The sequence below is a fragment of the Xenopus laevis genome, chromosome 3L (assembly GCF_017654675.1).
Source record: "Xenopus laevis strain J_2021 chromosome 3L, Xenopus_laevis_v10.1, whole genome shotgun sequence".
NCBI lineage: Eukaryota > Metazoa > Chordata > Amphibia > Anura > Pipidae > Xenopus > Xenopus laevis.
The window spans coordinates 121,687,890-121,702,974 of record NC_054375.1 but is presented as its reverse complement, the minus strand read 5'-3'; the positions used below and the strand labels follow the sequence as shown (position 1 = coordinate 121,702,974).

Below are 15,085 nucleotides of genomic sequence, written 5' to 3'. Positions count from 1 at the left end.
ACATCACTATATGAGGAATATTTGTGTAGTGAATCAGCTTAAATTGAAACCACATGATAGTGCCTGACAACCACCGTATCACATAGCCAGGAGCAGTGTCGGACAGGCCCACCGGGATACCAGGAAAACTCCCAGTGGGCCCAGACTTCAGCGGGCCTCTTGCTTCTAACCATTTGGCCTATTTCATGGTCATTCCCTTTTTCTTTATGGGAAAAAAATGCTTAATGATGGAAGAATAGAGTAAGTAGATATAAAAGACTAGGTGAATAAAGAGGTTGAGTGAGGAGAGGAGGAATAATAGTTTGGAAAGTGGGTCCATGGTCTAAGGTTTTCTGGTGGGCCCTTGGCATCCCAGTCCGATACTGGCCAGGAGTGGTGAGGCGGGAGTCTGTACAACAATAAGCCTACTGGAGGGTGTAGCGCAACTGAACAGCCTCATTGCCTGCAGCTACATTTTCCACCTTGTGTGTGTATCACATGGGAAGCATAATAATACTTTCTCAGAAAGGAAATGCACTACTTTCCCAGAAAACTGCAATACAGCCTTCTGCAGCCACAGGTGTAGTAACTGAGATGGATGGCACCTGTCTCTACACACACAGGGTACATTTCCCACAGAATATGGGTGTGTGCCGTTTGTGGCAGAAAAACATCCTGTGTGCACACTGACAGACAGATGCCATTTATTTCAGGAAAAAAATCTCTATTCCAGGTATGCGACCTGTTTTCCAGAATACTCGGGACCTCAGCTTTTATGAATAAAATGGATCTTTACGTAATTTGGATCTCCATACTTTGTCTACTAAAAAATCATTTAAACATTTATTATACCCAATAAGACTGTTTTGTCTCCAGTAAGGATAAATTGCATCTTAAGCTGGCCATACATATGGAGATCCACTCGTTTTGCTACGTCACCTTCAGTTGAGCGATATCGGGCTGATCCAATCGTTGGCCATAGGGCCCAACAATAGGGATCACAACGAAGAGAAAACGGGCAGGCGGTTCAAGGACCAAATCAACCAACCGATGCAGTGCTCGATCCGACGGGATTTTTAAGCCCAGCCGATCGACAACTGGCCCGTGTATGGGGGCCTTTAGTTGGGATCAAATACAAGGTACTGTTTTATTATTACAGAGGAAAAAGGATTTTCAATTGTTTGATTAAAATGGAGTCTACAAGAGATGGCCTTCCCATAATTCATAGCTTTCTGGATAAAGGATCCTATACCTGTATCAGGATTAGCTACTAGTAAAATGAATTTGCTTTAGGCAGTGAGGTCCCATTACACTTTGGACAGAGCTACGTAGCAGCTGTATGATCTTGCCAGTGCATGTAACAGGGAGTAGCCAATATGGATGTAGGGTATGGAAGTGATATCATGGCTAATGAAGTAGGGTGGGCCCAGTGTTGCTGCCAATGCAGCCCCTACTCCAGAATAGATTGTCCTGGTCACTGCAGCCTTGGGCACCAGAACACTTTGTCCCAGCGCGGCTGGAATGGCTGCAGGAGTGATACTGTGTGTGCAGCATCTAAACTCTGCTGGATGAAGTACATGGCTCCCCAGTGTGTGTCTGGCACAGTATTACATTTACATGATGTGCCAGATAAGTGTGGTCATTTTTGTGTTTGCTCTGGAGGGGAATCAGAGGTCCACTGTCATATTTATAGTCTGAAATAAGAAAGAATGCAACAAAGTTTAGAAGGATGCCAAAAATCAGTTTTCTGAATTGTAAAATACTGCACATTGTAAATTACTGACCCAGAAAGCAACATATGCTACTGGTGTTAGGAGTAAAGATCCATTTTTATTCTACTCTGCCTCTGGCATCTGGTTTACACTTTTACATTTAGTTCTTACAGAAACCCAGCTTGACACTGTTAAATGCTAATACATCAAATGGAATTAACTAGCAGAGTTCTGCAAATATATTACAAATAGGCTGCTGGGTAGATTGATGCAGGAGTCGCTCAAAGAAGAAATAAAAAAAAGACTGTGTCATAGACCTCAAGCCATTCAGTTGTTGTTCAGCCTTGCCTGTTACAGCATGTGGGAAATGATGGTTCACAGCCATTCAAGTTTTTTAATTTTGATGAAAGTTGTAATACAACAACCAACTCCATGTGCTTGGTTGGATTGTGGCTGTTATGGTTAAGGGAAGTGTGTGATGGATAGCACCATGCTCCTTTTGGGACTGGATGCTACACAGCAGCTTATTTACATAAACTATAGTAGTGTTTCTTAAGCAAACACAGCAGTTTTACCAATGCAGGGCAACACTGCATTATATTTTAATTACTTTAAAACACTTTTATTTTTTGATGTTACTGTTCCTTTAAGGGAAAGACCTGACTTTCATGTGCAGGAACAGATAGACTGGATGTCCAGATTTCAGATGGGCAAAAGACTAGGACTATTCTAGATTAGAACTATGCAGAGAAGAATCAGGTCTGTTCTCAGGACTGCAGCAGAGCAAGACGCTTTGTGGACTGAAGCATTGCGAGGCACTTTCAGGAATGGAGTAGAACAAAACACTTTCAGGACTGAAGTAGAGCATACATGGATGTCTGTCCTAATGGAGCTTACAATCTGATTTCTTTGTGTACTATTTAATTGATCTTTAATTACCCTTCCAGAATTTTTTTGACAGCTCCACTGAGAATGAGTAATTGAATACCTCAGTGCTATATAAATAAATTATAAATTCACAAATACCTTTGTAAATTGTATTTTGTTTCTGTTTTTGGAATTGTGTTTGTCAATGAGCCCTGTTGCCTACTGTTATAGGAATATTAATAGAACAGCATGAATGCATTAGGATCGAAACATATAGCAGAGGATTCTATATGGGACTTCTAATGTAAATATTTGTCACTGCATTTAGTGAGACTGTTATTTGTAATTAGATTTAGTCCCCAAACTGCCCCAAGTGCCGACATTTTCTTCCCAAGTGGTGAGGTCATTGGTTGTGTATTTCCCTGACAGGCTAATTTGCCCCACTTCAGGTGCAGCTTAGAAACCCCCTAGCAGCACCCAGAGATCCAGGAAGCCCACCATGCATGTGATTGACAGGCACAGGTTTGCTGAGGAATTCTTGTATAGTTGAAAGGAAGCAGAGCTTTTTGCAGCATGTGGCACTGATTTGCAGGAAAATGACTGCTTTCCAGAATCGGGTCCATTTCAATTCATACAGTAGTAAATGTAACCAAAGACTCTGTATTATGATCAAAAGAACTGCTGCAGAAAATCGCTTCAAGAACAGCATCTGAAAGACAGAAAGCTGAAGGGTTCTGTTTCTGGCTCCCCTACAAAGAAGATTTGTCTCCAGTGAGCCCATTGTCAGTGCAGAAACCAGGTGCACCTGGAATACAGTGTATAGTTGTGCATTAGTCTGAATACAGCACTGCATCCAAAATGGGCATCCTCTGGAACACAGAAACTGTATCATCTATGGAACATCATCATCTATCATCAGCAACAACTCTGTTATTCTCAAATATCCAAACCCAAGAAGTAAAATACATAGTAGGCAATATTCCTTTTAAGCAACTGATTTGGTTGTGCACAGATCAATCATTATTGTACTCCCGTTTTAAAAGATATTTTTTACGCACTCGACCAAACCCCTCCAAGCTTCCTCCCCGCAGCATCTATTCTTTTCAGGAGTTGTGCAGCGAAGGGCCATCTTTCCGTCTTCTGATCTTCTTCTGTAAATCTGGCCATAGATGCAAAGATCCAATTGTTCGAATCCTTGAATGATCAGACTTACCCATCTCCTGACCTGCCACTAACCATTCAGTGGCAGGTTGGGATTTTTACGATAGGATCTTTGCATCTATGACCAGCTTTATAGTGGATCTTGAAGGAGCATGCGCAGTTCAATCTATGTCCTGAATTGGCTTCTACTGTGCATGCTTCCGCAAGATCTGTGGAGGCAACTGACAGTAGAGGATCAGAAGATGGTTCCTTTGAACTCCACTGCGCAACTCTAAATTTATTGCAGGGAAACTTCTGAGCAGAATAGCTCTTGGAGGGAGGGAGCATGGAGGGGGGTAAAGGAGAGTATGAGGATGGGTAGGGTTTTGTTCTCCTTTAAAAAGTGTGTAAGACAGAGTATAGTGGGGCAATAAAGTATAACAGCCGCCACTTCAGAAGCTAGTAGGCTTGAGTAGACTCTGTCTGTACTGATATCATCTGGCCAGATGTATATGCACACACTACAGGGTAGGGCCTGGGGCATGACAACAGAGACAGAAGAGTATAGAGGTGCTTTATTGATCATTGACCAGATGTATTGAGCCAATGGCACTATTCTTGTGTTTCAGTGTTCCTCTGACTGTGGTAGGGGCACCAAGAAGAGGAGGATATCCTGCACCAATTCAAAGGGGAAATGTGATTCAGCCACAAGGCCACGGGCTGAAGAAGAATGTGAGGATTATACAGGCTGCTATGAGTGGAAAACAGGGGATTGGTCTAAGGTAGATACTTTCTTTGCCTTTCTTATCAAACATTATCTCACCTTGAAAAAACCTAAAATGTTGACACAGAGGTTTATTAATGAGAAAAAAAACAAAAACTGAGTGTACTAATTAGTCAAACATTTAAATGTATGTATTGACAAAAGATTGGCTCCTCAAAAACCTCAACTGTGTGTGTTTTTTTTTTTTTAGTTTTATACTCATAAAGAAATTAGTTTTAGTTGGCCATTCATGACCTGATATTGACAGCCAGCTCAACAGCTTACAAGTGTATGGGGCAAAATGATGGCCTCCTCGATGTAGATGTAAATGATGGCCTCTCCTGAGGATCTGCACAGGGTCTCCTTATGGTTTGATCATTGGTCAGTAAGTCAAACAATTAGCCTGGTTTGGCTCAACACTGACCATGTATGTGCAGCTTTATTTCTGGGTATACATACTTTTATTGAATATTGAACAAACTACAAAGGCTTGGGGATCAGATCAGCAGTGCAGGATGGAAATTATTTATTTAAACTGGCAGTTCACCTGTCCCTAGGAGGACAATGCCGTGTTCTACTAAATGAATGTACATGTTTCACAATGGTAATTCCCTCTGTGTTGTTGAATTACACTGTACTTGAACTGAATATTAACTGCATTAATTTAATATTAATTAAATAGTCCTGTAATTTTCAGATCAGACACCGATTTAAGTGTAATCAGATTTTTTTTCTAACAGTGCTCTTCTACGTGTGGGAAAGGTCTCCAGTCTAGAGTGGTGCAATGTATGCATAAGGTGACAGGTCGGCATGGCAATGAATGCTCCGTCGGTTCCAAGCCCGTTGCTTACAGACAGTGTCATCAAGAGGCTTGCAATGAAAAAGTCAACTCCAACACCATCACCTCTCCAAGGCTGGGTTAGTATTTATCACTAATACATATGGGGCATCCCACCATCAAAGTTAGCCCTGGCTAGGCCACATTTTACCAGTATGTAAATAAAAACAGGGAGTGATAATGAAAGCTTGTGACTTGTGCTGCCATTGAGCAGGTTACAAGATAACAGCTCTACCTGAAGAATTCAGCTGCCTGACCTGATTGCACCTAACTGGATTGTGACTTTCTGTGGGCAACAGAACCCCACCTCCCGTTGCCCTAAGGCAGGGATCCCCAACCTTTTGAAACCATGAGCGACATTCAGAAGTAAAAGGGGTTGGGGAGTAACACCAGCATGAAAAATGTTCTTGGGGTGCCAAATAAGTGCTTTGATTGGCCATTTAGTAGCCCCTATGTGGATTGTCAACCTACATTGTGGCTCTGTTTGGCAGTGCACCTGTTTTTTATACAACCAAAACTTGCCTCCAAGGCTGGAATTCAAAAATAAGCTCCTGCTTTGAGGCCACTGGGAGCAACATCCAAGGGGTTGGAGAGCAACATGTTACTCATGAGCTATTGGTTGGGGATCACTGCAAGGGCTACAGAACCCATGGGGATTGGCTGATGCTTCTGTCAAGGAAAACCAGTGATTTCATGGCTTCTGATATGAAATGTGCTGTGGCTAATCTACAAGGAGAGGTGACAGGACAAGGTACGACTTTTTGTTGGTCATTCAGCCTTAATGACAAATACTGCTAGTATAGGTGGTTACCAAATTGCTCAAAAGTCTGTTTTTGGGATGAGAATCTGTCAGTTTTAATGTACATGAATAGTAAGTGGCATGGATGATTTAAAGTGTTTCTCTGCCAGCTAAAATATACTTTTGAAAAACTGCTCCATTTTAGACTCTGCATTTGCTTGTATGTTGAAGGTTTTCTCTCTCTATATAGCCTTTAAGATCTAATAATAGGAGCCAAACCTCAGACTAGTGTGATAAGACGTTGTTTATTTAAAGCATTATTAGCCATTTTATATACAATACCCACATTAAACCCTGGGGTGTTGCTCTTATTATACGTGATGTGTGGCGTTTGGTTTGAATTATAGGATGTTCTTGGAGGCCCCCACCCCATATGACATAATATTACAGAGCTATCTACATGAACTCGTGATAGGGATGATGACAAATTACAGGTAGTAGCTTGGAGTTAAAAATGATATTGAAACCACAGAAATAACCCATAGCTACAAACCATAGAAATCATCTGCATTGTTAAAGATGCTCCACCTAGTGTTACATATGAGAATAGCACCCATGCAGGAGAAGTAGGAGCCAAAGCTGAGTGTTCAGAACTAGGAGAAAAGAATGGAATAGATGTGGTTGGCTGCCTGAAAGGATTTGCATTGAGCTGCCTGCACACCATTATTAAAAATTAATATAATATTGGTGTGGAGGGGCACCACGGTGAATGCTTTGTGACATTTTTTTTTGCCAGGCTTTATTTTTTTGTTTCTGGTGCGACTTTTGTTCAACTTGGGTAATATACATTATGAGTTACAAAATGATATCCTGTGGTGCTCTTTGCTCTCTAAATATGTCTAAATCTTTGACAAAGTTAGTGGTTTTTTTTTTTTTTAGATTTCCAAAAATCAACTCAATAGTTACCATTATACAACATTCAGTTTTATCTCCCACATCTTCAACACAAAACATTGTCAGTATAGATGCCATGAGCCTTCTCAATACTCCACTGATACTGCATATGGTTAAACACATTCGCATGATGATTGGAGATATCACATAACACACTGGGACTTGTGTACATACCTCCCAACATTTTGGAAACAAAAAGAGGGACAAAAAATGTTTTCGCACGTAGAACAGCGAATGTTTTTGACCACGCCCATTTCTGTGAACACACCCCCTAATTACCATGTTCATTTTACATAATTTGGCAGGTTATGAAAGTTTGAAAATATTTCTCCTTATCTAAACAGTTTTTTTGTGTCTCAAAATTGTTACAAAGTATCTTATTTGCACCTGTTAGTTGTTCTGGGCTCTCTGAAAGCCAATTAAGTGAGAAACATTGTTTCTTTTTCTGGCTGTTCAGTGCAGAGAAAATAGGGACTTTCCAGTACAAATGAGGGACTGCGGGTTGAGCTGTCAAAAGAGGGACTGTCCCTCCGAAAAAGGGACAGTTGGGAGGTATGGTTGTGTATTATATAATGTTATATCAAGGCCTCCTCAGTGACTTCTAATGTGCATATGTTGTTTACATTAGAAGATAAACGATTGCCTTTATATAAGGAACGAAGAACAAATTGGACCAGGGAAAAGATTTGTCCATTTGTTTCCTGTAGGAGATGAAAGCAATGTGGCCCAGGTGATCCTATTGCTACATCAGTATAAAGCTGGTGATAATCAGGGGCAAAGGGATCGTTATCAAAGGGTAAAGAGATAAATGGGGATCCAAAGATTTCTTTATGCGGCTCAGTCCTTTTCAATTTACAGTAGGAATGATCTGGGAGCACATGTGGAAAGTTACACATTCTTCTGTTATTTATTTGAGGCTATGCCTTTTATAGGAGAAAAGTTATTTGTAAAAAAAAAAAAAAGAATAGGGGGACTGACCTGCAGCTACAACTGTGTGTAGATATTGGTGGGCTCCTTGTCAAGCAGCAGCTGCAAAATGGAATCAAATGATATCAAGCATTACATGGGGAATAGAATCACAGGAATATATGTTTGGCTCTTTATAGATTTCTAGTTGCACCGTGCTTACAATACAGTGTGCGACTTCAGCTCACAGTACATAAAAACACCTTTTTTTTTACATTAGCAGATGTATAAGTGCCGGTAATCGAATACCTTTTATTGGGCCAGTGAATGATTCGCAGTAACAAGTCCTAAAACCTCACAAGGTTCATAAGTTTGTCCTTCTCTGAACCTCTACATGTTCTTCATGTTTAACGCTGAAAGGATCAGAGAAGAGAGAGTTTTGGGTTTGAAGAAAGGAAAACGTGTTAAAGTGATACACCATTTAGTGGCCTACTGCAGCAGCACCATCTCTGGGACTTTTTGCCCTGGGGATTTCACTTTATGGTTTGGTTTATGAACATATTACACATTCACAAAAACGGCATTGGCCCAGTGCATCCAACAACTACTGACACGTTTCGTGACCCATTTCCTGGCACCTCATTAGGGCAAGGTCACACGTGGTGTTTTACGTTGCGATTTTTAAAAACTCACGGTCGAGCGTAAATACGCCACTGAAGCCACACGCAATGTCAACATGCGTTTTTCAGCGCGTAGGTTTCTTTTCCCAACATGCACTACTCATTGTTCTTGTTCCCCATAATTCCACTGGCTAGAAATAGAAAAGCTATTTACATGCAAAATGGAGCAGGAATTATCATCAATACGCAATGTAATTTACTACGCTGTAAAAACTTATATGCGTCATTTATCTCGCAAGAATTTGGACGCCATATTTAAAATATGCTGCGTATTTATGCAAAGTGTGGTTTCAAACAAGCAGATCCCATAGAGTCTATTGATTTGGTAGTTTCTTGACGTATTGTTGTTTCTGCTGAAAAACGCTAATACTGGCGTCCCCTGGCAGATTTTGGCTTGAAAGCGCCCTGTGAGAATTGCCATAGTGAGGTTTCCATTAATTTCAGTGGTAGTGCAGTTTATGTGTATTTACGACCGACTAATATTTTTTAGAAACAAAACATATATATATATATATCTATATATATATATCTATCTGGCCTTGCCCTTAGAGTAAAGGAAGCGCTAGTAAAACGCGTCAGTAAATCTAAATAAAAGATTTGAAGAATTTATTAATCTCGGATAGAATGTGTCAAAGAAGTCAGTTTTTATGAATGTGTAAAACTTTCCAGGAAGTGGAACTAATGGACACGTGACCATCTGGAACCAATCGGTGAGCAAGAAAATAACTTTGGTTTATGAACATACAGTAGGTGATAAATATTACAGTATATTTTATTTTCAGGCCTGTACATGACAAAACTAATTGGTGATGTTGCCCTATTAGCCCTATTAGCATTGTAGTAAGAGTTTTACATGGTAACTTACCAATTATTTCTGTTCTGTATCACTAAAAATATTTTAATGGTATCCAAACATGCAGCGCTTTCTATCTGCTTGGGGTCTGCCGGTGTCTTTTATGTGTTGCATAAGCAAAGACCCACTAGATCTGTTTTTCATTTTCTTTTTGGCCATTGCAAACACCAGCAAACAAAAAGATTTTGATAATGAAGTCCTTGCCTCGCACAATTGCAATGGCTGCTTCAAAAGATGAATATAAGAAAGTATATTAGGTGAGTTTCTAGCAACGGAAGCGTTTCTGGACTAACTACCTTGGTGGGATTAGCGAGGACTTTGCCTTTTTCCTTCCTGTGGGTAATTTGATTTATACTTCAATGCTTCAGGTTTTATTTATTCTTTCCATAAAGCAATAATAATGGGATTAGTGTAGGTTTGAATTTGAGGGAAGAAAATGTGATACATTCTGAGCGAAAAACAATGGCAAATACCCTGCAATGTAATAGCACCACTGTTCAGATTAAGGGACGTTATTGTAGCCTCCTGGAGAGGAGTCTTGGGACCAGTATCCACAATATAAGGCTCATATACTTTAGCATGCATGTTTTTTGGGATGTATTACAATATGTCGGGAAAAGGCGAAGGTTCCCTAAAATTAAACTCTGCATCAGCATTTAAAGGAAAACTATACCCCCAAAATGAATACTTAAGCAACAGATAGTTTATATCAAATCGAATGACATATTAAAGAATCTTACCAAACTGGAATATATATTTACATAAATCTTGCCCTTTTACATCTCTTGCCTTGAGCCACCATTTTGTGACTCTATCTGTGCTGCCTCAGAGATCACCTGACCAGAAATACTACAACACTAACTGTAACAGGAAGAAGTGAGGAAGCAAAAGGCAGAACTCTGTCTGTTAATTGGCTCATGTGACCTTACATGTGGTTTGTATGTGTGCACAGTGAATCTTACGATCTCAGGGGGCGGCCCTTATTTTTTAAAATGGCAATTTTCTATTTATGATTACCCAATGGCACATACTACTAAAAAAGTATATTATTATGATAATGGTTCATTTACATGAAGCAGGGTTTTACACATGAGCTGTTTTACTCAGTATCTTTTAATAGAGACCTACATTGTTTTGGGGGTATAGTTTTCCTTTAATGGAGAATTTAAGTAAATTCTAAGCTTAACTAAAGAAGTAGGTTGAAAATGTTGTACATTATGTTTTGGGGTTCTGTACCAGCCCAAGGCAACCACAACCCTTTAGCAGTAAAGATCTGTGTCTCCAAAGATGCCCCAGTAGCTCCCCATCTTCTTTTCTGCTGATTCACTGCACGTGCTCTGTGCTGCTGTCACTTACTGAGCTAAGGAGCCCACTCACAATTAGGGTTGCCACCCGGGCAGAATTTTACTGGCCTAGCCAGCAAAACACCTGCCAAGGCCAGGGCCAGTTTAACAAATTTACCGGCAATGTAGTTGTCAATGTCCCTTGGCCGACCCCAATTCGCTCAAAATGTACCTTTTTTTCGGCCTTATTGCCATCGCGTGATATGGCCCTGCCCCTCGTTGTGTCACGGTACATGGCTCCACCCCTTTTGTGTTGTGGACTGTCCCTTTTGTTTCCGCACCGGCCGGTAAAACCTTTAAGAAAAGGTGACAACCCTACTCACAATATACAATACACATAAAATAGAAATGTCACAATATAAGGCTGATTAATAATTAATACAGATAATTACTACATGGCAGCACAGAAATCAGTGCAATTAGCATCAGAATTTAATAATCAGCCCTGTAGCATCAGCTTATATTACAAACAAACCTCGTTTTCTGCTTGATAATTAGTGACGTCCCCTAAGCTTAGCTTCTCAACAGCTGCTCAGAGCCCACTGATCACGTGAGTGTCCCAGACACTTTCCAAGATGGTGACCCCCTGTGACAAGTTTGAACTCCTGGATCATTGCTGCTATTGACAAGCTAAAACTTTTGGCTGGTGCAATAAGTTCAGTATGTAGAATATGGCATTTTTAACCGTATTCATTTTTAGGGTTTAGTTCTCCTTTAATAAACCGTGTTGCTTTCCTTCTGCTATAAATACTGCCTTACTATACTGATAGTAATGTTCTTTTCTTTACCTCCCTTCTGCCCTCTCTCTCACTCTCTCTCTCACAGCTGCCCTTACATACAAATGTACAGGGGACCAGTGGACAGTTTATTGCAGAGTTATCCGGGAGAAGAATCTGTGCCAGGACATGAGGTGGTACCAACGCTGCTGCCAAACTTGCCGAGACTTCTATGCCAACAAGCTACAACCACAGAGCTAGTGATGCAGAGGCACAGAATGCAGCAGTGTAAAGAAATCTGTGCAGCAGCAGCAGCAATCATTACAGACGTGACAACATTATTTTGAAGCCTACGCTGCCAAAACAGCCCATGCTGGCAAACCAAAGAGCAAGTGTCACATATCCTCTATACCTGCCACTCGTTTTCCTCCTCTCTCGGTATCCGCATGGCTGCTGACCTACGTCAAATACATATGACTTGATTATGGAATATTGTGTTACATACGGCAAACAAAAACCTCAGGCGAATGAAGCAAGAGAAAACAAACTTCTACGAGTTTGCCAAAGCTGAAAGAGGTGCAAAATGATGTCATGTTTATTAGTGCTGTGTGTGCATGACATCATCTGCTGTGCCGAGCAGCTCTTGGCTATAAAATGGTGCCAGACGTGATGTACTGTTCCAAAGAAATATTAAAGGTGCTTAGTGAGTTTTGCACATATGCACAGGCCTTTTGTGTTAGGACGCACAAGAGCCTGAGAAATTTTACAGGTGTTAGTCTCTCCTATAAACAATAGGCACAACCCAACTCAATCTAAATACATCAATCCTCTTGTGTGTCTGAAGCAATTCACTCCCCTGGTGTAACACACACTCTCTCTCTCGCTCACACGTAATCTCATCCTCATTCCAGCCGCAGTGTGGCTCAGTATTCTGCTCCAGACTTCCACAACTAGCTTCCTAAATATCAGTGAAATGTGACCACTTCAAAGAATACCATAGAGTTGATTTTTATTCGTGTAACTCCTAGATAATCAGCACTTTGCTTAGTCTTAAAGGGATACTGTCATGGGAAAAAATGTTTTTTGTCAAAAAGCATCAGTTAATAGTGCTGCTCCAGCAGAATTCTGCACTGAAATCCATTTCTCAAAAGAGAAAACAGATTTTTTTTTTATATACTTAATTTCTAAATCTGACATTGGGCTAGACATATTGTCGGTTTCCCAGCTGCCCCAGTCATGTGACTTGTAATCTGATAAACTTCAATCACTCTTTACTGCTGTACTGCAAGTTGGAGTGATATCACCCCCCTCCCTTTCCCCCCCAGCAGCCAAACAAAAGAACAATGGGAAGGTAACCAGATAACAGCTCCCTAACACAAGATAACAGCTGCCTGGTAGATCTAAGAACAGCACTCAATAGTAAAATCCAGGTCCCACTGCGATACATTGAGTAGGAGAAACAACAGCCTGCCAGAAAGCAGTTCCATCCTTATGTGCTGGCTCTTTTTGAAAGCACATGACCAGGCAAAATGACCTGAGATGGCGCCTACACACCCATATTACAGTTAAAAAAATACACTTGCTGGTTCAGGAAAGCAATTTTATATATATTGTAGAGTGAATTATTTGCAGTGTAATTTAGAACAGGCCCAGGCCAAGCCAGCTGGGTGCCCAAGGCAACCTTGCCGGCCACTACGCCCCATTAACTGCACGGTTTTGAGTGCACATGTACGCACGTCTGGTACTGCACATACGCACCCAATTTTTCAATACTTGGAGGGGTGAGAGAGCACACACTGAGCTGTGCTGGAGAGTGCCGGTGGGAGAGAAAGGGTCTGGACCAGGGGTAGGTGAAAGAACAGGTACATGCTTGGCACCCCACTTTGTTGCGCCCCAGGCACATGCCTTTTCTGCCTACCCCTAGTTCCGGCCATGATTTAGAAATAAAAAAATCATAAAGATCATGACAGAATCCGTTTAAGGTGCCCACATGTGACTGAATCCTGTGTGTATGTACATGATCACATACTTGCAGTGTACAGAGTGTGTGCAGCCCCTGCTTGACCTGCGTATTGGCCCAAAGGCTCAACCAGATGATTTTTGAAGCATTGGGTGTAAACTTTAATTGCTACTAGTTAACTTATTAAAGGTAAAGAGCAGCACCCAAATAGTGTAATTTATTGCTTCAACAAACCAGGCAGTTTAAGGTTTTAAACAACTAAGCTAAAGGGCAAGTTAGAAGTCTGGAATCACCTGAGCTGTAAGAAAACCCCCTTTTGAGTGTATTTGAAGTGCTGCCGTTTGGCCTTTTTTGATCATTATTGGCAATCCTTGGTGGTTTGTAAGTGCACCTCACTGATTTATTTGCTCTTCTGCCATAAAGTAAAATCAAGGTAAATATATATTTCTGTATAAAATATGTGATACCCAGCTCAGTCATAGAAAAACCCTATATCATTGCTAAATGTCCCTCTATAGAGCTGTATTTGTCTGTACTGCCACAGAACAATGTGCTCTTTTTCTTGATACCCTGGCAGTACCCCTACTGCTTTATGCTTCATGACAAGTGGATATTTCTCTACAGCTCCAGTCCAACCTGCTTCCACCCTGTAGTTATAGTAATTCTACTTCTGGGGTATCAAGAATTCTACACAGTGGCACCATTCACTTTCATGACTTTGCAGGATGTGTCATGTGCTGCTCATGTATGTGGCACTTTATAAAGATCTCTACCCTACTGGGCAAATGCATCAATATACAGAGGGCACATATACACCACTGATTGTGCAAAGGAAAAGTAAATCACTAGAAAGATTTATCCTCCTTTACTGACAGAATATGAGGGGATAGATTTCCATTGATTTAACCACATATGTGTGGCTGGGAGCTACCATACTCTGCCGAGGCATTCTCCATTATTTTTATTTATGACCACTATGCCGATCTTTATTGAAACATGAAATAAATGTCTTAGCACAGACAATCAGTATGGCAGCCCAAGCAACGCAGCATGCAAGGTCAGTCCTTCTCTGTGAATCATTCAGCTGCAATGTACTGGGGTTTTAGACGAGAGAAAGTCAAATCTTCTTTCAATAACATGGAAACTGCTTTGAGACGTCTCATGTTGGCCATTATTGTTTATAAGAACAAACAGTTGACAGTTCAGGGGTCTCACCCTATTTACAGCCACTTTACAGACAGACACACTAGTGATTATACATATACTGTATATAATATCTCGTGTTTGTGAATCATGAGAATTGTTTCCGGATTATGTTACCCCCACTGAGTATTTCCATTCATTGTCTTCAGCAATTTAGCCTTTATCTAGTGCCTAATACTGTCAAACACAGATCCTGGATATTTGTCTTTTTGTTTTGCAGATTCTGCATCTATACGTCATGGTTCTTGTTTTTTTTGTTGAATTATTTTATTGGGCAGGATTACTAAGATAAATATTACCAGTGTTTTGCCCACAGCAACCAATCATATCTGTTTTGTAACTGCTTATTGGTTGCTATGGGCACACCTCCCAACTGTCTGGTTTTTCATGAGACAGTCCCAATTTTGAAAGCTCAACCCACAGTTCCTGATT

The 15,085-nt window shown here is 40.7% G+C and overlaps 1 protein-coding gene across 3 annotated transcripts in view; it reads left to right on the top strand.

The window, feature by feature from the left end:
- Positions 1-12,205, top strand: part of adamts17.L (ADAM metallopeptidase with thrombospondin type 1 motif 17 L homeolog) — a 143,391-nt gene extending 131,186 nt beyond the window's left edge. For all 3 annotated transcript variants that reach the window (XM_041586874.1, XM_041586872.1, XM_041586873.1), the window contains 3 exons: positions 4,328-4,480; positions 5,202-5,379; positions 11,600-12,205. In XM_041586874.1, coding sequence (XP_041442808.1) covers positions 4,328-4,480; positions 5,202-5,379; positions 11,600-11,751 — 483 coding nt within the window. In that variant the 3' untranslated portion in view covers positions 11,752-12,205. The remainder of the gene's footprint in view (positions 1-4,327; positions 4,481-5,201; positions 5,380-11,599) is intronic.
- The last annotated feature ends 2,880 nt before the right edge of the window (positions 12,206-15,085 follow it).